Source organism: Rhipicephalus microplus, chromosome 1 (genome assembly GCF_043290135.1).
Source record: "Rhipicephalus microplus isolate Deutch F79 chromosome 1, USDA_Rmic, whole genome shotgun sequence".
NCBI lineage: Eukaryota > Metazoa > Arthropoda > Arachnida > Ixodida > Ixodidae > Rhipicephalus > Rhipicephalus microplus.
This window is the reverse complement of record NC_134700.1, coordinates 160,340,069-160,362,764: the sequence shown is the minus strand read 5'-3', so window position 1 is coordinate 160,362,764 and position 22,696 is coordinate 160,340,069. Positions and strand designations below refer to the sequence as shown.

Genomic DNA, 22,696 nt, shown 5'->3' with positions numbered 1-22,696 from the left:
GCGAAATTACAACCAGTCATCACACAATGCCGATTGCACAGCAAGTGCGTGGTTGAATGCTTGTGTAGCGACTGCAATGTGCTCGGCCATACTTCTTCATCGTCTGCGGTCGCATGCAGCATTAACAAAGTGAGCGCGATACCTTACAGATGGGCAGCGGGAAATCTCGCTTACCTCCAGAAAGACGAATAATGGCGTAGTGGGTGCTATCCTACTTCCCAAAAATCACGATTTATGGCGCATGGTCGACACCTTGCGGAAAGCCATAACTTCAAACGCGGTGATCCTTACCCCAACACGAATGTGCGCTCAGAGTTTGCATTGGGAAGCGTGGCATGCAATTGTCGGTGAAATTTTCGGGGGCGCCACGTGTGCAGAATATATTGACCTTTTGAAGAAAAAAAAAGGCGGGGGCGCTCCTTAAGTTCCTCCATTAATTGTATCTACTTCAACAACTTAGTGCATACTCTTTAGTGTTTGAAGTTACCCGAGAAGTTTAAACTGTGTTCTACTGTAATGTACTTGACAAACTCAGTTGTCACGTGATCGTAAGGAATGGTGACAAGCTTCGGGCTGGGTGGAGCCTGCGCGCCGTCGCTACAAGCGCGTCGGTGTGTGGACGGTGCCTACCGCTCTTGACAAACATGGAATGTATCTAAAGACGCCTCACTTTAGTTGCTCCCGTTACAATGATCGTGCTAGCTTTTTTTTAAGAAAATGGCGAGGGTACCGGAACGAACGTTAGCAAGGGGAAATGTGCGCACCATAGAGGTAAGCTATGGCGCGGACCCGACATCTGTGGCAATTTCCGAAGCCTTAAAGGTACACTGAAAAGCAAAATGAGCTTTCGCGTATTAGTAAAGTACAATTTCACAATCTTGAGAACGCCACCCTTACCGCGACACGACGTTCGATAAGCGAGAAAACGCGTGAAAAAAAATGCGGGAGGAGACGCCATCGTGAGATTTCCGAACGAAACACTGTGACGACATAAATTTTGAAGGTGTCTACTGGGACGTACGTAGCTGATGAAGTACATTTTCGTCTGTGGGCGCCATAGACCTTTTTAACATCTCGGATTCTATTCCACGTTTAGAGAACCGCCGAGGAACTTCTCGGTTGTGACCGCCTGTGTGTGTGCTGTGCACGTGCTGATGTGTGTGCGGGTGTGACATAATCTCTCTTTCTTTCTCTCTTCTTTTTCTCCCCTTCTCGCTTCCTCCCCGCCCCCGCGTACGGTAACAAATCGGTTACAACTATGCTTAACTGGTTACAACCGGTTAACCTCCCTTCTGTTTCTTTTTCTTCTCTCTATCTCATAGACTTGGTACACAAAGTTTAAGAAAATTTCATCAAGCCAATGTCATAAAATTAGGGAAAATACATTTAAAATTTTCTGACGGCACACGCACATATTTCAGTACGAAATTCAAAAATGAAACTTAAACCTTGATTTTCTTCGTTAATAATGAACCTATGGCTGTGAATTGTGGTTAGTTCCCAAGCGCTGAAATTTGATTTATGTCGCAGTGTCCAGGGCCGGCATCATCACAAGCATCGGTGCTTCATACCAGCTTCTGGTGTTGCTAATACGCATTTTCCAGTTGACATCGTTGCGCAAGTGCAAAGAGCTGGTTATATCAACTTTCTAACTCTTCAACAAATGTCTGTGCGTGCAACATTTGTACATATATTTAGCGTCATTTCATTACGTGTTGCTCAATAAAAAAATTATTGCAACACGGTCACCTTCCCTCCGCACGCTTCGCATAACGTCGATTCCCAGGTACGTGGGATCTGCCGATTTTTTTTTAATATACGTCATTGAACGCTAACTCGACGTGACCAGTTTTCCAGTTGCTCGATGGTTAATGCGTACACAAAGATCGCCTCCATGAATGTAGCGCTCAGTTGATTCTGCCCTGGTGCTTCATTATCGTTTACATCTTGCAACTGGCATCATATTTATATCCTTATGCTTTGGGCGCCTAGCGCGTGTTAATGTACTGGGTGTTTCAAGAAATGTGGCCAATATGATTTAAAAATCACAAAAAAAGGAACCTGCGTGTCTGCGAGCTACCTGCGGTGTTCCCTTTACTTAGGCAGAAGTCATCTTCAGATTTGTACAAACATTCATTATTGCAGTAACTACATAAATTAATAAAATTACTTTTTTAACCAGCAGAAATAGCTGATCGAGTCCAATGGGAGAACTAAAGTACTTCCTGCGGATAGTTCACAACAGCTTTGAAGTTTCGGAAAGGCAGCCACTGGTAATCACCGCGGAGTGATGAGCTCTGGCCAATTTAGCTTGCGAAACCAAAACCCCAAACAGCGCATCTACCTTCATACGACAACGCCCTGAATGACGACACTGTTCCCCTCGCATTGGGAGAGAAGAATAAGCGAGCGTGGATAAGAGGCCACGGAGTGAAGTGTCTAGATTGACGGTTGATAACGGCGAGGGAGACAGTGTCGTCATAGAGGGCGTTGTCGAAGTGAATGGTAGATGCGCTGTTTGGGGCGCGCAAGGTAAATTGGCCAGAACTCATCACTCCGCGGTGATTACCCGACGCCGGCTTTCCGAAATTCCAAAGTGGCTGTGGAATATTCGTAGTAAGTACTTTAATCCGCCCATTGGACTGTATTGGCTTTTTCCACTGGTTGAAAAGTTACTTGTTTTAATTTATGTAAATAATGTTTGCACACATCTGAAGATCGCTTCTGCCAAAGTAAAGGGAATACCGCAGGTAGCCTGTAGGTGCATCTTTTCTGTGATTTTTAAAATACAATTGTATACATTCAGTGAAACATCTTGTGTATGGTTTCCGCACACATTTTGCATTCGCAACCAAAGGAGACTCACATAAGCGGTTTTCCTATAACACTTGGGTTTGACTTGCTTACGCTTTTCTATTGTCTTCGCCTAATTTTCTTACGCACAGTAGCTGCTTAGCACGTTTAGCGCTGCTAACCTGGGGCGGGGAGGGCGTGGGTTCGACTCCTGAGCACGGCGGCCGCATTTCGACAGAAGGGAAATTTAAGGCACATCCGCGTGTTTTGATTTCGATGCCCAGTAAATCACCCGGGGGGGGGGGAGTGAAATTAATGTGGAGTCTTCCACGAAGGATGGACCCACAATAATATGGTACGTGAATTCCCGGCAATTAGTAATTATTATCACGCTATCTGTTCTTATCGATGTTACCTAACTATTACCAGGAACTTGTATACCCGTATTTTTTTATTTTAAAAGGAACGTGCTTTCTTGTATTTTGAGACCACTGTGTTGAAATCTTGCCACTGTCCAACTAAAAACCACAAACTGCCAGAGTTTGTGGTGATGTCTCGTTTATTAATGACATACCTAAACTTGTGAAGGGGCCCCGCTACGGTGGTCTAGTGGCTATGGTACTCAGCTGCTGACACGCAGGTCGCGGGATCGAATCCCGGCTGTGCCGGCTGCATTTTCAATGGAAGCGAAAATGCTGTAGGCCCGTGTGCTCAGATTTGGGTGCACGTTAAAGAACCCCAGGTGGTCGAAATTTCCAGAGCCCTCCACTATAACGGCATCTTTCATCATTATATGGTGGTTTTGGGACGTTAAACCCCACTAATGAATCAAACTTGCGAAGGATTCTTCATAAAGGTAGACGTATAGTTTGGCAACAACACCACCCTTTATATCCCGATTTTTCTTTCTCCCTCCCGCTGAGCCGCTTATGATCGGAACGCCGCGCGAGACGAAGTATTAACGAACCTCTGACGCCAAATTCGGAAATTCTAGATGCTTGTGTTGTCCGATGGTCGTGTATGCGGGGCCACTTCTGACCGAATATTAGTGGCGAGCATTGCCTAGAAGATATTTATTTCGGTTTTAAAGTAGGGGTGCGTGCTCTTCTGAGTATTCCGGTGCAATCGACATTTTCTGTGGTTTGACGTAGACCGGGGCTCCCCTTGTGACGTTGCAGGGCCAACATTTTATGATGGTAGTGGTTAGAAGAAGAGAAAGGCGCCTAATTTCTGCAACCCGGTCGGTATCAAGGCGCAGTGCGTAAACAACATTTGCGAGGTGCGCACATTACCCCGACTGGCACCCACCGAGGACCATCCCCCCTCTCACTCTGTTGTCAAGGTGGTTTTGGCTGCTTGTTGTTGTCGTTTCCCTGTGCAAATGGCTCGTACCCAAAGGAGGCGATTGGCCGATTATAAGGTGAATTTGCCGGATACTTTCAGCATTGCGGCATTGCTTCATTCCTAAATAAAACTTTTGTGATTTAATTCTGATTTGAAATGCCCGTTGCAAATTTGCAGAAAAAAAAAGAAAAAATTAGTGAAACCGTAATTTAGCGAGAAAATCGTTTAGTCGCAGTGATGTATTCCTGAACGGCGAATAAAACATCCCTGTGGCGGAAACCCAGTGTAGAGCCTCCAAATGAAAGAAGATCAGGTTGTGTTAATTGCAAGCCCAGTCTTTGAAGAGGTGGTGCTAGTATGCTTTGCCTTAATACTCCGGGAATGCTTTTTTCTTTTTTTTTGAGGGGGACATGCTCAAAGCACCCACATCGTTTCATTCTTCAGCTCACAGGGGTCTCAGGCACTACTCCGCTCTGGGTCGCTAGTTTCTTAGGGCATTTAGGCAGGCGTTTAGAACTGACGCAAAATCGTTTTGAATAAACGCCACTAGTATTAATTATACGATGCGTTAGAGCATTTACGATATAATTTCAACATTACCAGACGGAAAGCTACAAACTACTGTTCGAAATTCGTACACAAAACTTTCGCTGTCAGGGGTCCTTTAAAGAAGCCCCCCCCCCCCTCCTCTGTGTGCACGCCTGTGATAACATTCCTTAACTCCCCGGGCACACCGAGAAAAATAATCGAACGACGGCAATGGACAATGGCTACGAATGGTACAATGCAACGACTTGAGACCAAAATCGGAGCACGAACAAAGCTCTCCAGCTGCTCGGGGCACAGTCGACGGCAGCCTTTATTCCACGCTAATGCAGGTCGCTCCCAGCGCAGCTGCATTGTCTCGGCTGGAAACAAAGGCCGTCTGCTGAGATTCCGTGCATAATGTATCCTGCAGTGCAATCGGTGGCTGTCGGGCGGCCCTTTTGTTTCCTCCTAACTGGCGCGCCGGTTCTCCGAAAAATCACGCAGTGAACTTCGTGAACGAAGCCGACGGCAAAACGAAACCATACAATGTCGTTTCATCGCATAAAACGCGAGCCCTATACGTTAGCATATACGTATATACTTCCTAATATTGTTCAAGTAATTACCACATATGCAAACGCCGTGCTAAAGACGACCGCGCCTATTTTGTGACTCGCGCCATCGCTCTCTGGGGGAACAAAAACGCTGCATTTCCGCCTCCTTAGTGTGCGCCACAATATATATATATATATATATATATATATATATATATATATATATATATATATATATATATATATATATATATATATATATATATATATATATATATATATATATATATATATGTTCGTGCTCGCGGTGAACAGCGACTCATCGCGCCTGTTCACGTGATGCTTGCCGGGAACATTGTGTTCGTTTCTTCAACCCATTGTGCACACCCATTTCTTTTTTTTTTTTTCGTGTGCCGGCTTGTCGTCGCCACCCTTCTCTGCTTATTTCTTGGTTCGACCATTTTTTGTTGTTTTTTTTTGTAATCTCCGGACGCACGCCACCGTGGCGCGCTAAAAGATGACGCTGCGTGCGCACCGAACAAAGAACGGCGACCGGGTGACTTCCAATTATCGGAGGGCGGTTCATACCTGCAAGGAGTGACGCGTTCAAGAGCAAAAAGATTAGGAGGAGGAGAGAGGGGTTCAGGAGAGGAGATGACACCTTCCTCAACCTCTCATCCTATTGCTTACTCACGTCACACCTTTGCCGTACGAATTATTAGTTCCCGTGGCGTAAAGTATGCGTGCGTATCCTCCTACCTTTCGATTAGCAATCACTGAAATGTGGGCGAGGCCAGTCCCCCCCCCCCTCTCTCTATCTATCTATCTATCTATCTATCTATCTATCTATCTATCTATCTATCTATCTCTATCTCTATCTCCCTGTTTCTTTCTCTCTATATTCTCTCCTTTTATGTCCTTCAATCGCTCCCGGCCTCATTCCCACCCCCTTTTCGGGAGCATATCTTGGGTACTGCCGATGCTACACCTGAGAGTGACAGAGCGTGAAAGGAGGAAAAAAAGGGGGAGGGCACCACTCACACGCCCGGCGTTATTGGAAAGGGTCGTAGAAAATAGCGATGCTATCAAATTCCGACCCTCCGAAGAAGTCGGACGTGTAGCGGCTACATAGAGAGAGAATAAATGATTTATTTGCAACCGAGGAAGGAATGTCGGTGAGTGGGTTTTTTAGTCCGGGATCCCATTGGCAAGGGCCGTTGTCCTCGCTCGTCTCACAAGGGCCTCTTGGGTTCGGATCCGAGCTGGACAGAACTTGCTCCCACCCTACAGTGTTCCGCTGTGCTCTGGGTTGTAGAGGTGAATTGTGTGGGCATTCCCGTACCATGTGGTACAGGGTGGTTGTTTTAGTGACGCAGAACCTGCACTGTGGTGCGAATGTGTCGGGATCTATCTTAAACAGTATGCATGGATTGGGGTAAGACAAGGTCTGCAGGCGACGCCATCTGAGATTCTACTTAGTTGCGTTATAAACGTAAGGTGGAGCACTTCCTTTATCGCAAACGTCTCAAACCCAAAGCAGCTTCCCGCAGACACTAAACCCTCCCGATGAGCCCAGATGGTTATAGAAGAGGGGGGCGGGAGAGTTCAATGTTGAACAAATTGTTAGTTAACCTTGCCATTTCAAAGAAAGCTTTTCGTGCATCTCATATATAGATAACTTCTCAAGGTGATTGGGCATCAAGTAAGGCGAAAAATAACGATGCCACTTTCCGAATTCAGTGCTATCTGGAAATTCTGCTCCATGGTTATGCTTTAACACATTGTGACCTAAAGGGGTTTCTCACGAAGGAGCGTTTGAGACTATTCACGTGTATGTAGCTATACTGACAAAGAAAAAGAAAGGAATGAGATGAAGACAGTCACGTGTGCAAAATGCTGGTCGTGAAAGGTCCGCGGCAGCATTCTTTAGACATTTGCTTCATCGCATAAAATCATGCGTGATGTACCAAAATATTGCGTTCGAGAATCACTTGCCACTGCCACAGGCACTATAGAAGCACTCTCCAGGCAACAGTCGCATCATTCCCTCCTCGCTCTCGTAATTACTATAAGCACACTTGAGGGAACTCTGGCACTAGTGTCTATGGGAGCTGCGATTCATGGCGCCTCGGCGAGCACGGGTATGATACGTAGTTGGGTTTGTCTAATCATCGTACTTTCGGCTTCCGTTTGACTTCGCGTGGCTTGGAGCCGCTTTGTCACAAGACGACAATCGGCAAAGGTTTACCAGTTATGTTTCACCACCTTATTATTTTACGCTGGTCATTTCTAATCGGGTCACTAAGTTCAAAACGGTCCGTTCTTTTATTCGAAACAAAACCAAACAACAATAAACAAAGCCGCAAGTGCGTTAGAAGCCCGCAAGCATGAACACTAGGCAAATCTACGTACTGCGCATCATTCTCATGATCGCTGAACGATCACAGTGCCAGAGTCCCCTCTAGTTAATTTTAGGAAACGATGCTCGCTCCTTCCCATCGCTTTGACTCATGACAGCAACGGCGGAGTTCAAAGTGCACCTTGCTAGAATCTCGTCGTCCGAGTAAGGCAGCAAAACAGAATAAATTATGAAGAGAGACAAGCTAGCAAACGCAAGGAGGTTCACAATACACTCGTCTGGCTTTCTACCCTGCACGGGTGATAAGAAATTGATGGCCGCAAATTGAAAATTAAAAGCATATTTAGGTACAGCGTGAGAATGGTGAAGACTGAATAGGACAGAAGGGACACGGATGAGCGCTGACCCGCAGCTGAAAAATTTATCTGAAGAACACATCAACGAAGAACAAGCCCCGCCGCGGTGGTCTGGTGGCTAAGGTACTCGGCTGCTGACCCGCAGGTTGCGGGATCGAATCCCGGCTGCAGCGGCTGCATTTCCGATGGAGGCGGAAATGTTGTAGGCCCGTATGCTCAGATTTGGGTGCACGTTAAAGAAACCCAGGTGGTCAGAAATTTCCGGAGCCCTCCACTACGGCGTCTCTCATAATCATATGGTGGTTTTGGGACGTTAAACCCCACACATCAATCAAAACAGAAAAAAAGTATGAACGTTGCGTTATTGAAAATGAATAAAAAAAGCAACATAGCGCATACCACCTATCGGCACTCGTGCTGAGAAGATAGATAGGCGAACTTCTTGTCCGTAAGAAACAACGATGCCTCACTTACGCATAAATCTATCGCTCGGTTTATGTCGAATGCGCACCCCTGTCAATTATCTAGTCGTCTAGGAACTGTGTTTCTAGACAGTATTTATGCATCGACGAAAACAAAAGAGTAGGATAGATAAAATCCCGTGAACACTTGTGGCAGCACAAGTGTACAGGCGCGCCTGCCAGCTCAGCTGGTCTCACACCTCCACGTAGTGCAATGGTCGCGAGTTTTTTTTTTTAATATTTTACACTGCCGGAATAGAACGAGAGACTCTCTGACTCTTGCGCGCACATTGTCACATGACTTTTAACGTGGCCATGTGGTGCGATCATGATTTTTAACGTAGGACTAGGAGCACCAATCTGATCATCGTTATCATCTCATATTTGTTTCCTCTCACAAGAGCAGCATACGGTGCCCGGGCTTATAGCATTTGGACATTACATAGAAAGTCAAGGAGACCCAAACGATTGTTCAAATTATCTTGCAATGTTAATATGATTGCGCAATAAACGAAAACGACCTGACACCTAGCACTCTACGATGAATACGTAAGCAAATGATCTTTAACATACAGCGAAAAATCCAGCCAACTGCATGCCATCGCAGAGAGAAGTTGTCACCCCTTTTGTTGAACATTACATTTTCCTCCCAATTTTGGCTAAATTTCCACTAAGCATATACCCTTAGCTGGCTCATGACAAGCGTGTCTGCTCGTGCGAGCACCGACGTGGATGTAATAGCCCAGTGCAATCAATAAAAAAGGGAGTGTTTATTTCAGTGGTAATGATATTTGTCTTCGAACCATCAGGTAACGGTTCGAACCTCGCCTCGATAAAAATTTCTCTATATTTATTTCCCAGTTACACCTAATCTCTGTGGTCTGTCACGTGACATCCTCCTCTTTCCTCCTACATCTCATGTGGAAAGTTCTTTCCCCTTGGTCACTAGGCCTGTATTAGCGAACGCCAATGACACAGGGTCCTTTGTTAAATAAGCTTTGATAAATAAGAGCCTGCAAAAGCTGGCTTTTTTGTACTAAGCATCTTAATTTGGCGAAGCCAACTTAACGAACCTTCGTAGTCTTCAGTTCGTTTCAGAGCGCTTTGCAAATAGTTATAAGAGAATTTTAAAAAAATATTAGAAGTGTGTGTGTGTGTGTGTGTGTGTGTGTGTGTGTGTGTGTGTGTGTGTGTGTGTGTGTGTCCATTAAAATTTAGTACAGTATTATAACTACAATGCCCCGCCGCGGTGGTCTAGTGGCTAAGGTACTCGGCTGCTGACCCGCAGGTTGCGGGTTCGGATCCCGGCTGCGGCGGCTGCATTTCCGATGGAGGCGGAAATGTTGTAGGCCCGTGTGCTCAGATTTGGGTGCACGTTAAAGAACCCCAGGTGGTCGAAATTTCCGGAGCCCTCCACTACGGCGTCTCTCATAATCATATGGTGGTTTTGGGACGTTAAACCCCACATATCAATCAATCAATTATTATTATAACTACAATGACCGCGATGATCTTTGATACCGCGCTCGATCAAGTGCAATCACTAGTCTCAATACAGCGCAAGGTAAAAATCTATACCATGTCAGGAAACAATAATTATCCGCCCCATCGTTTACGACTGCGCTAAACTACCGCAGCATAAACTTCGTCATGTACACGCGCCATAGATAGGCATCTACTGCGCATACCTGATTTTGTACGTTCCTTTTATAAGCAGCGCCATGTCTGATAAGATACGCCTATTGAGACACTGCCCACTATCATCCACAATCATGGAGAACCGACTTCAGTCAGATAAATGTAAAATGAAGCAACGAAATTGCCCGTCCAACCACATATGCGTTACATCACATGGTTGGCGCCACGAAGGGAACGTTTTACAGAGCGGGACACCTTTAGGGGGATACATCTCGTCAGTATTCGAGAGTTGATAGCAGCTGGCGAACACCATGAAATTCTGATAGCGTTTTTTTTTTCTTTTTTATTTATGAGCATGATTGTTCGTCATTGTATGATATACATTTCTGCACTGATGAATAAGAAATTTTGTGCTTGCACTGGCTTGGAAGTACACTAATGAAACGCTTCAAAACACGGTAGTCGACCCTGTCTAAATTATTTTCAATGTGTCTTAAACAGATAGACAGGCTTGCGCGAGTACAGTTAGAACGTTACAAACACGTGTGTGCACATTAACAGAGAATGACCCCTCGGGATGGCACAATCTGACCATGTGTTTGTGCGCAGGAACCCCAGCCTGTCCGAGGAGGGCCACTGGGAGCGCATCTATTGGCCCGTGCACACAGCGCACGGCAAGGAGTACTTGACGCTGGCCGTCAACTCCAGCCTGGTGGGATACGGCCACCGGGCAAAGTATTGTGCCTTCTGGCAACAGTTTCTACCTCGCCTCGTCAATCTCTCCGGTGGGTATCTCTACGCGCTGATCCTTTTCTTGAATCGGCATTTGCGTACTTCCATGCTAAACTTGCCTGTACAAGCATCATCGCCGCCCCCACCACTACCACCACCACCACCACCACCTTCAGAAATATTCAGGTTTTTTTTAGCAGTAACAGTCACGCCGCACAGTAAGTACCGTACTGGCTTCGTTGATTCATAGCTTTCTCAGCCTACAAGGCCTTTTTAACAAGGCTTCATTCTCTATAATCACGTTACGCTAACCACTGTGCAGCTCTCGTGGTGAAAAGTTCTTCAGAAAACTGCGGGTCATCCACCATGGTTCGGTATTTTTGTACTTGCCGTATACGGTAAACCGGCACTGCTAAAGCACGTTACAAGAATTTTTTATCTTCTTCCGTATTCCGGTATAGGAAAAAAGTGTTTACGGAATACCGCGTTGCCGGACGATGGTATCAGCAATAAGTGGTGTTTTGTGCAACCAAACTATACGCATGCATGTTTTTTTTTTCTAGTGTCCTTGAGGAAAAATAGGTTTTAGATAACGTTTCATGTTGTATCAGGCTACTGGCGAGAATTGACGACAGTAGAGACGTAGAATGTACCAGGTTTTTAGAGTAACAATTTTATGCTTGTCTGGTTGATCTTGGCCATGGAACCGCTTACTCGGTTTCTCACGCTTACGTGTACAGTATGCGGTGTAACACTGGTGCAAACAATATTTTTTTACAAACTATAGAACTCTCCGTTATGGAGGCAATCAGCCGAAGGAATACGGCCTTTGCGAGTGAACAGCTTTTAAGACACTGTTCACCGTGATTCACGGTTGTCTACCCGGAAAAGCGTTCCATTTCTCTCCTTCCGAGCAGTCGCCCCTAACCATATCTGCGTAAAACTAGTGCTTGACCCAGTGTGCTTGACATGCTTGAATTCAAAAGGTTGCGCAAAAACAAGACACGTTCACAAATGAGGGCCCAGGGACAAGCGCAAACCGGCCTGTCTGAGGACGGCCTCTCGAGGTCGCACGACCAGTCTCGGGAGACCCTTTTCCCCAGGTTGGTTCGCACTTGTCCCTGTGCTCGCGCAACAGGGACAAGCGCAACCTTGCGCTTGTCTCTCTGCCCTTGCTTGTGAGTGTGTTGTTTTCGCGTAGCCTTTTGATTTCAGATATTTCCTGCGTGCTTCGCTTTTCCCGTCACGCTCTGCTTCGGAATTTCTGGGCTTCGAGGAATGCCACAATATACAAAAAAGTGGCGGCATTTCGTACCTACCATAGAGGCAGAGATCGTAGCAGCCATCCGGTGCAATAAAGAGCTGACAACGCGGAGAATTCAATGATATGGTGGAATTTCTCTCTGTTTTGAAACATTGCAACCCCGCTGCGTCATTGCGATGTAAACAAAGAAAAAAAGTGCACTGCCATCTCCTCTGCTGCACAGGAAGGAAGGAAGTTACACTTCCGCCTAGTGGTACCCATGATGTTCGTAAGTTCACCTCTTACCACGGCGGCGTATGGCACTGACGTCCTGAGCAACGTAGCTCGTGGTGTCTTGAGGCACTCGAGCTAGCCCCCTCATGGGGAGCCTGTGGCCTTAGCGAAGAGCCGAGCGGATCTTCAAAGGAAATAACGGATCCGCCCAGTCTCCTCTGACTTCTTTTTTTCTCCCTGTTTAGTTCAATGGCTCCATTGGCTGACTCTGTCCCTCCTTCTGCTCAGTTTTCTTCAGCCGTACCACATTTGAAGCCAGACTCTTGGCCTCGCTTTGTATGCCTTTGTTCTTCGCCAGTTCGCAGCGACCCTTTCTGTCTGAACTCAGAAAAAAATCATTTTTTTAATCTGGAATCTGTTTTCTTTGTGCTAATTGTTGTTACATTGCAGCAACGTTCGCGGCTGTCTCCTTCTACCTTTATTGTTAAGCGCCCTTTTAGTTTCGCGGTTGCCGTCATACCAGGACTTCTCTTTATCTTGTCATTTTCTTTCTGTAATTTCCTCTAGCCGAAGCTGCCTTACTTTCTACGTCGTTCCTTCCTTTGTCCGGGTCACATAACAGGGATGGCGGCCATTCTGGCTCTTCCGTGTATTTACGGTTTTCGCTTCCCAACAATGACTGCTCATTAGGTCTACCGGAAGCTCGACCGCGTTTCGCTTCCTCCCTTTGGAGACCATCCCTTCGGCCTGGGGTTACTTATTGGACGTTGCGGAACGCTTACTGACTATTTTTTTTATTTGTGAACAATAACGCCCTTTATCTCTTTTCCTGTCTCCTTCTCTCTCGATCCGTGCCTGTCATTTTTGTTTTCTCTCAAAACTTCAATTCTATTGCACAATGTCTCTATTGTGAAGAGGACCGTGTAACACGGGTGCGACATGTCTGGCCGAAGTCGGTGGTAGCGTGGGCAAGGTTTCACGTTGAAGACGACGGTTGCATCGTTCTGCCGCACAGCTATGGCCACTAACCGTAACACAGCCCAGTGAAGGACACAGTCGCCTGGTAGCTATGGGGAAAAACAGCCATCAATACTCAACTGTGCCCTAGTCCTCAGTCCACGCTACAGAAATGGTCGTGGCATACCAACTAGCCCAAGCCGCCGCACTGCCAACCCTACGTCAAGGAAGGAGGAAGGAAAGTAAAATACTAGAAAAACGAAAGAGAGGACAACAGATGCGCGTGCACACACAGCACGTTTAACACGTGTACCACAGAGGCTCACCCACTAGGCACTGCTACAAAGTACGGCTTTGCTGGGGGGATGTCTAATTCGTGATTGTGATCCATTAGGAGAGCCGAAAAGACACGGAGGCGATAAAAACGACGGTGGATATCGCGTGGCTTTTATTACCACCACTGTGCGCTCACACTGCTAGGTCCGGCGCACTACTTCACTGACAATCTCCGCGGCAAAGACCTGCGTCTGATCACTGTGAGTGTTGAAGTCACTGATAAGCACGATGTTCACACACCTTCAAGGCGTGCCTACGCCATCAGCTCGAAGCGCACAGCACATGGTATGGGAAGAATTTACGGTGTACGACGTGTGCGATGTGTGTGATGTGCAAGACTTCGCTATGTGTGAAATCTTGCAACCACCATTGCCGCATCGTACCACGAAAACATTGCGGACGATTCCGGTCGCAAATATCTGACGCGGCGTAATTAATCAACAAAGTCTGGTTGTGGACGACAGTTCCTTTGTGTGTAAGGAACACGTCTACAGAATGGGAAAATTACGAAGGGAACATTGCACGACCACCATTTGCGATAAGCACTTAACACTAGAACGGTAGCCGATTCCTATAACGACCACATTACGGACCAATCCTAGTTCATACCTACTGCCAACGCTTTAGTGTCAAAACCACGTTACGATTATGAGTGGTGTCGTAGGAGCGGCCTCCGGAAATTTTTTCCACCTGTAATTTTATTAACGCACACCTAAATCAAAGTACATGGGCCCCTTGCATTTTCCCTTCCTTCGACAACACGGCTGGAATCAAACGCACTACCTTCGAGTCGGCAGCCGCTCACCGTATACAACCCCTGTACTGCACCGGTGGTAAGGATCAATCCTACTCAGCAGTGCCGCAGCTGTCGAGGCCAAAACGCGATTACATAAGACAGCGGTTTCACGTGCTCTTTGAGCGGCACGCAAAGCACGAAGCAAAAGCGCAAGCTGTTCGAAGAGTGCCACGAATACCTGTCGGAAAGTGTAGAATGCGTGCGGAGAGAAAGAAAGAAATACACAGTTTCCTTCTTTTGCGTAGGATGGCTTTTCGCCTAACGCCCACCACTCTTCTTGGCCGCCCCCGCGTTCCCTTTCGGCAGGAATCAACGGCGCGGCAACGAAAGCCCTCACACCCTCCGTCAAGTTCCCGCCGTTCCTGTCATCAGACCATCGCCGCTGCTCGAGATATTATGACCCGGCGACTCGTTAACGGTGTTCACCCCTTCTGGTCGCCCGGGCTTCGCCTCTCTCATTCTCGCAGTCCAGCCCTCCCACGAGCCATCACGCGAGATTGATGACGGCGTCATGTGTCGGCCGTCGGTGATATCCTGACGGCGGCGGCAGAAAGCAGCCATGCGTGTCCGTCGATGAACCCCGCCTGAGTATACTATACCAATCGCCCACACATTTTTCTCATAGCTCCGTCGTCGTTCTCAAGAAGAAAAAAATTATCAGCGGCGTACGTATATCTCCGTGGGCGTAGGCTACCTTACACCACCACCTAAAGAGCGGTGAAGCTGGCTTCGCAAAACTTTTTTCCAACGCAAGAAAAGGCAAAACCTGTCAAAATGGGAACAAAGTCAAACGAGGTGAAGAGAACATTTTTTTAAGAAACCACGGTCGTTTGCTCACCCAGGGTGAGAGACGGAGGGGTGTTAGCGTGGGAGACGCTCCGCTTGAGTGTGTTCGTGTGGGAGACGTTAGCTCGTAAGAGCGTATGATCCAACGGGGCGAACTTTCTCGAAGCACATCGGGAAAAGGAACGCCTTAGCTAGCCTTCTGTATATGGGGGCCATGGTTGAGCCGGCGTACTTTTTTTTCTTTTTTTGTCTTCTGAACTTCTACGCCTCTCTCTGCTAAATATCTCTCACCTTGTCTTCCCTTCCTTCATCACTCTCTCTCACTCCACTTCTCCCACTCATAACTCTCCCTCACATAACAGCTGCCGTGCCTCCATCGAAACCACACCCTGTCGTCGTCAATCTGCTCATCATCGTCGGTACTGACCCCGACGCCTCTCCCTCTATGTACGCGAAGTGTTCGGGCTGTTTTTTTTTTCGTTTTGCAGCGACATTTCTTATTTTCTTTCATTTTCTTGTTTCCTCAGCAGCCAGGGTAGAAGCGGCGTGACCTGCAATTTTTTTTCTTTCTTTTGCACCGATGACTTTTGAAGAAAAAGTATTGACTTCGGGATGATTGATGAAGGCGATTGTCAAAGAGCGGGCAGTCAGGACGTATAAAGAATAGTGGGACGTCGTTCAAGGTTCATGTTTGTCTTGGTCGACGACGAAGCACTGTGATAAGGTTCGTTTGGCCATCAAAATTTCACTGAATTTTATGTTCCAGCTCTCATTGTCTCTTCGGTGCGCATTCGCAAATTAAAGTCAGAAGAACGCGTTACAGTTGTTCTCGTCGTTATTGCTGTTTTTAAGGTAAAAACCTTACATTCCTCATCAAGCACGAATTTTGACAGTCGGTGGCGTCTTGCGTCCAGCGACGTAGGGACGAGAGATGCCGAAAATCCCATAATTGAGACGATGTCCCCACAGGACGTCACAATGACGTCAAAGCATAGATCGGCGAACACTCTCATGAACCGACTCACTGAGGCTCAGTCAGACTTAGATAAAGCCGTGAGTCTGAGTGAGGCCGGGTGAGTAATATTTTCATGAGTATCGAGTGAGTCATGTTGAAGGAAATTTTTATGAGTTTGAGTTCAAGTTGGTTCTGCGCAAGGAAAATTTTGGCAAGTCTGAGTCCGAGTGAGTCCAAAAGTGCGGAATACATTTTTGAGTGAGTCAGTGAGTTTCACTTTCTTCTGCTGACTTAAAGTTATACGTAGTGATTTTAAGCACGACTATCAGCCTTACCTGAATTCAGCCTTACCTGAATTTACCTGAATTTACCTTTATCTGAATTCACCTGAATTCAGCCTTACCTGAATTATCAGCCTTACCTGAATTTATACTCAAGTCTACTCACAGGTGTTCCAAAGCAGTGTTGCTCATATATCATTTCAGTATTTATTATTTAAAGGCGTGAATCACGTAGAGGGCTAGTGTGCATCTAGCTCCACTCCTCCCTCCACGAACTCTTCCAGGGAGTTTCTTCATTATTATGTCTCATGATGTCACCTCTTCCAAGAAAAATTACCTTACTGGTTTGAAGCCCTCAAAACTCTTTTTCGAAGATGCTATGCCAAACGACACGAAGAGCACCGATTACGTGAGATATTTGTGTTAAAGAGCATTGACATCAGGATCGAAGAAGATAATTCTTGGCTTACAGACTCATGGGTCAGCTCACTCGAACTCGCTCAGACTCGGACCGAGCCGTGAGTCTGAGTGAGTCCGGGTGAGTAATGCTTTGGTCAGATTGAGTCCGAGTGAGTCCGGCTGAAGAAAATTTTCGTGAGTCTGAGTCCGAGTGAGAAAAAAAGCTCAAAATATATGTCAATGGGAGAGCCTTAGTGAGCTCCACAAGCTTTGGCGACCTATGCGTCAGAGATTGCCATAATTTGTGACATTGCTATGATGTCATCAGCGTCACCATGTAACGTTCCGTGGAGAGGACATCACAGCGCATCGTAGCTTGGTAAAGCGCTGTCCGGCCACGGAGGCAATGGAAGTGACGTCCCTCCGATCTTTGAGGCAGTGCAAGACCATGTTTGACGCAGAATGATTTCAAAGAGTAGCGGGGCAGCATCAATACACCAGCTGAAAGGGTAAAACAAAATGGCTTTCGCGTTTGAGTCGTCTTAAGTGAATGTGTAAGGACCCCGTGAGTTGGTGCCAAAAACTTGGTGCCAAGGGATTTTGTCTTTCGCTTAATATTAAAAGCTCCAGTCGATAAACAGAAAAAAAATGATGTTGCCTTTCACTGCAACACCAATTGCATGGATGGGCATATTCGAAGAGAGTTCGTCGTCGGCTCCACCATATATAACCTCACAAAGTAAGGTATAGCCTTACAGCCGTCTTTTTTTTTTCAGAGCGCACGACCCGAATGGAATTCCAACTTGTGACTCCTAGCTCCGCGACGCGGCGCTTTAAACCTCTTAGCCACGAAGATTTAAATTGTCAATTACACTAACGGTGTACTATTTCGATACACCATTTATCACTACTGGTGCACAGACCACTGAGGTGCTTCAGTGGGGCACAGGCTTTTTCACTGTCACCCTCGAGGTGGACCAAAAACCGCGCTTTAATGTCCCTATAATTAAACTAAAGTAGCGCCAGCCGCACCCCTTCTCCTCTACCTAATGTTTCAGCTTGCTGCAGCAGCGCCCCTATAGCGTCCTGCAAGAAACTTCGGACGCAGGCTATGGCCTCCGTGATTGTGGGCGCGTGGCAGGTTTCTCTCTGGCCGTCCCAATCGCAAGGAGAGCGCGTGCTTCCAGAGATGGGCGTGGCCCGCTCTTTTTTCCGCACCACGGCGCTCTTTCTTTCGGGAAAAAAGGCTGTCGCGCTGTTGGCGAAGCTTCTATGTGGCGAGAAAAAAATGCTTTTTACGCTTTTACATAACTTTGTGTTAGCTTGGAAATGTAAGGTCGAGGTGCACGAGAGGCAAAATGAACGCTGGAGCGTTTTATTTTCAAATGGGGATTTTATTTTCCTGTAGATTAGCGCCGCCCATATTAGAGCAGTTACAATTGCGATGGCTCAGCGAGAAATCCGCATGTCCTCAAAACTATACTTCGAAGTTCGTGGGCTGTACAGTATGTGGGGGGGGGGGGCACTGGAGAAAAAGAAAGAAAAATGGCATCCCGGTCCTTTTTATTCTCCAGTAGTCTACCTCGACCAGTACTTGGTTTTCTGAAAGACGCCGTTCGGCCACATGTATGACCCTTCCATTTGGATGCAGTATAGATAACTGTAAATGAACACAATACTGATATTGTCATGCTACCAAATCATAATAAAAAACTTGGCCCCGTATATGCATGTTATTCTGCAAATGTCGTCGAAATACGATAGTCTTGCGTCTAAAGAGATTGAAAAACGTTTATTTGATGTTCTGCGCAAGAAAGTCGGTGAATGATATCCTGGAGGTGCTGCGTTAGAGTGCCTCGAGCGTGCAGCGGAGGCGAACGAGCGCACCAAGTCACGTGACACGCGAGACATGAGCGCTATCTGGCAGTTATCTTGGGAAACGAAATGCGCGGCTCTAAGACGGGCGTGCGCACCCGTTTCAGACGTGATAAGGTGTAGAACGCGATGCGACGGGTAGGTATCAGCACCGTGTCGTCTTAGCAAAGCGTTGGAAATACGTCACATTTCGTGCAAGCGTTGCATGGTCAGCGCCGCGTGATCAACGCTATGGTCCTTAGAATAACTTATGTATGCCCTTTCTAGTAAAAGACGCACATACAGAATATATACGTGTTGTTATGGTGCCTTAGATACGCGCGATAATTGCTTTGTAATTGACAATCACGCAAGTATGAACGCTGAAGTTCGAGCAACATTGGTGGGTGCTGTGGATGGGGTCGGCCATTTGGGATATCCGCTGGTGCCATTTAAAGTGCCCGGTACCCTTAAAGGTAGAAAAACAGACAAATTGACCGACAGACAGACCAAAATTTTTGCGTCGACGGCCCCAAGAAAGACTGTCGTTTTTATTACAGATAACGAAAAAAGGAGACAGTGATCTCTAGCACGTTCACTGTGAAGGACGTAGGGAGTAAATTCAGGTCAGCTAATTGTAGCCTTTCACAATATATCAGGCAAAATTACTTATCACATTAATAAGTGACATGATCAGCGAACTTAATTATCTAGAGTGTAAATGGCATTAGGTTGACCACCTGAAAAATATCGGTACGCTATAAAATAGTAAAATGATATCTAATGATAGGAGGGCAATATGATTCAACGACAATAACTAACCCAGTCTTCACCCACATACGCGTCTCCAGTAATGGGGAATGCTAGGATGCCTCTGCCACAAACGAAATAATACCTACTTGCAATGATCTATATAAAAAAACTTAAGCAGTTGGCATGCTTTTATTTACCAATTGGACCAAAATAAAAGCAGTAACAGAAAAAAAATACTTGCCTTCAGTGCAGTCAGAAGAGTTGTCGGTAATTTTGCTCACACGCGAGAAAAAAATCATGCGCACGCTCAAATCTCACGCGTTCTGCTTTCTGTCGTGCTCTCTGCCGCTTGAGGAACCCACATTAAACGCGCCCCCTCGCGGTAACCGGGTGCGTGAGGCGATACTCGCTGGTTTTGCTGGGGAGCGCGGCGATCGGGACGGCCGGAGAGAACCCCGCCGCGCGCTCGCAATCTTGCAGGCCATGCGCAGGCATACCCTCTCCAGACGCACAAGGGAGGGTAAGCTGGGGTTGTCGTGGGAGCACAAGAAAATGTCCAATTGATTGATTTGATTGATTGATTGATTTGTGGGGTTTAACGTCCCAAAACCACCATTTGATTATGAGAGACGCCGTAGTGGAGGGCTCCGGAAATTTTGACCACCTGGGGTTCTTTAACGTGCACGCAAATCTGAGTACACGGGGAGGGGAAGAAAATGTCCAACCGAGGACAGACAAGAGAGAGAAGAGCGAGAGAGAATAAAATGAGGGAACTGCAGGGAGGTTAACCATAAAATGCAGCATCCGGTTTGCTACTCTGCACTGGTGGAAGGTGAATGGGGAAGAAAGAGGGGAAATAAAATGAAGAGGGAAATAGATGCGCGCAAAAAAAGGGGGCGGGGGCTGTGGTGCTACAGTCTATACAATAGGCCGCTGCCACGCAAAAAGTTCAGTAAGGCCTTCACTGATTTTCTGTGAGCACACAAATCATGTCGCCTTTCCAGCACTGATTGTTCCGACAAAGGTCTGTCGTCTAGGCGAGCTAACGCAGCAGCTAGTTGCCGTCTTTGCACGCTGTAACGAGGGCAGTGACAGAGAACGTGCTCTATAGTTTCATCGCTGCCGCAATGACCGCAAGCAGCACTGTCGAGGACAGACAACATGGCGCTTGTACTACCAAGGCTACCAAGCAAGGGGAAGAAGAGGAGCCTAGGTGCACACGGGCACGAACGGCGCTACTTAAGTTAATTCTAGAGACTTTAGCTTTGAAGAGCGTCGCCCCGCCTGTTTTGCGTCGCGGACTCGCAGTGCATGAATGGTAGCTGGAGTGGACCGGCGTGCTTCTGGTTCCGTGCGTCGACCTACATGGCGTGGTCGCCTGTGCTCACGCGTGCTTAACAGGAGGATCATAGCTTTGTACGTCTTGTACAATGCCAGGTGGTCTAAATTTCCGGAGCCCTCCACTACGGCGTCTCTCATAATCATATAGTGGTTTTGGGACGTTAAACCCCACATATCAATCAATCAATGTTGTACAATGCTATGAGGAATCGAATCCCGGCTGCGGCGGCTGCATTTTCGATGGAGGCGAGAATGCTGTTTGCCGGTGTGTTAAGATTTGGGTGCACGTTAAAGAACTGGTCGAAATTTCCGACCTGTTTGGAAATTTTGGTCGAAATTTCCAGAGCCCTCTACTACGGTGTCTCTCATAATCGTATCGTGGTTTTGGGACGTTAAACCCCACGTATTATTGTGTTGTACTCTCATCGAAAAGTTTTCATTGAAGCCATAGGCCACACGAAGATGAATTTGCTCGCTACAGCGGTAGTGTTTGCTAAAAGAGGGAACTAGTAGCCCTTACGAGAAAACCATGGCTTTCGTATTATGCCATTTCAAGTTCTTAAATATGTCTGCCTTGATCTGACCAGTTCTGAGTGAAGAAAACACAAGTGATGCAAACACTGACAAACATGCTTCTACCAAACGCGACAACCGTCGGCGTGGAACAACGCATTAGTCTAGTGTCACGACATGATTACAGAAGGCAATGCACCGCCCCTTCCCCGCTTTGCACCTTCGTGGAAAAGCTACATGCACCTGCTTTTATATGCCTATTTCCTAAATGCTATACACCACTTCTTCCACTTGTCCATACCATCTAATACGCAAAACACGAACTCTCTTATTCACTGCGGTATACAATGCGAAAGAACGTCTGTTCCATTGGGAGTGGTGCCAATGGCGTAGTAAACAAGTCTAACCACTCTTAAAACCACGGTGCTGCTGCCGTGCTCTGCGGGCACTGGGGCACATCGTAAAATTGTATTGCAGTACCGCCAACCTGCCACAAAGCATTTTTTCGCTGTTGTTATTGGTCTATCTTCGGCAGCTTTCCGTCGTGATCGCGAACCGTGACATGCATGCCATGGTTCCCGATACTCTAGAGACGGGCGTATCCCTCCTCTTTAAAGAAAAAAAAAGAGAGACACGCCGTGGGCGGGGACGGTACTGCATATATCGTGTCTGAGATTTGCGCAGCAGGGCACAGTGCGGGCGCGTCACTCTCCATCCGCCACAGAAGTGAGCCGGAAAGGCACTGGAGAACGTCAGGGTTGTCCTTGCAAGTGCAACCCGCGTGACTCTTCTACAACCCATTGGACACGGATTGATCTCCTTGCGCTTATGCTATTGACGCAAGGTAGGCTAGGAACTATAGTGGCCAGCCTTTGAGGAGGATAACGAAGTAGTTCTGTGGGCGCGTGCTCTGGGGTTCGCGTACGATGTTTTCTTTAACTTTGGCCTTATATTGAAAAGCACAAGACCGAAAGGACGCGTGCGCGACAGCTCCTGCGATGCGTCTTTGTATTCGATGGTTCAACAAATTGCATATACATATACATATATATATACATATATATATATATATATATATATAGAGAGAGAGAGAGAGAGAGAGAGATTTCGCGTCTTCTGCCTTCATGAGTAACACGAGTGCGTCCCTTTTTATAACTGACGGAGTAAGGCCATTTGCCTTTCCATTACCAAGACCCGCTCTCTCTTTCTCTCACCGTGCACATTTCGCTCCGGTCACTGCGCAGGTTATCGATATATAAACGAGATTGGGAAATCTCGTGACGTCAGGCGCGTCGCACGCCCCTTCCTGCGCGAATGGGCTTAGTGGGTGGACGTCACCACTTGTATGGGCAGTGTTCGATCTGTCTGCTTTTTGTGCAATGTACCATCCTAACACCCCGCACGTAACCTTTCGGGAATGAAGTACTCAGTTTCCCTTTTCTACATACGCATAGTATTCAGACCAACTCCTGAGATGCCCTAT

The 22,696-nt window shown here is 46.9% G+C and overlaps 1 protein-coding gene across 1 annotated transcript in view; it reads left to right on the top strand.

Annotated features, from left to right (window-relative positions):
* The window catches only part of LOC119177752 (acetylcholinesterase), an 87,440-nt gene that overhangs the window by 51,061 nt on the left and 13,683 nt on the right, over positions 1–22,696 (top strand). Inside the window, exon 4 of the mRNA XM_037428931.2 lies at positions 10,643–10,818. Coding sequence (XP_037284828.2) covers positions 10,643–10,818 — 176 coding nt within the window. The remainder of the gene's footprint in view (positions 1–10,642; positions 10,819–22,696) is intronic.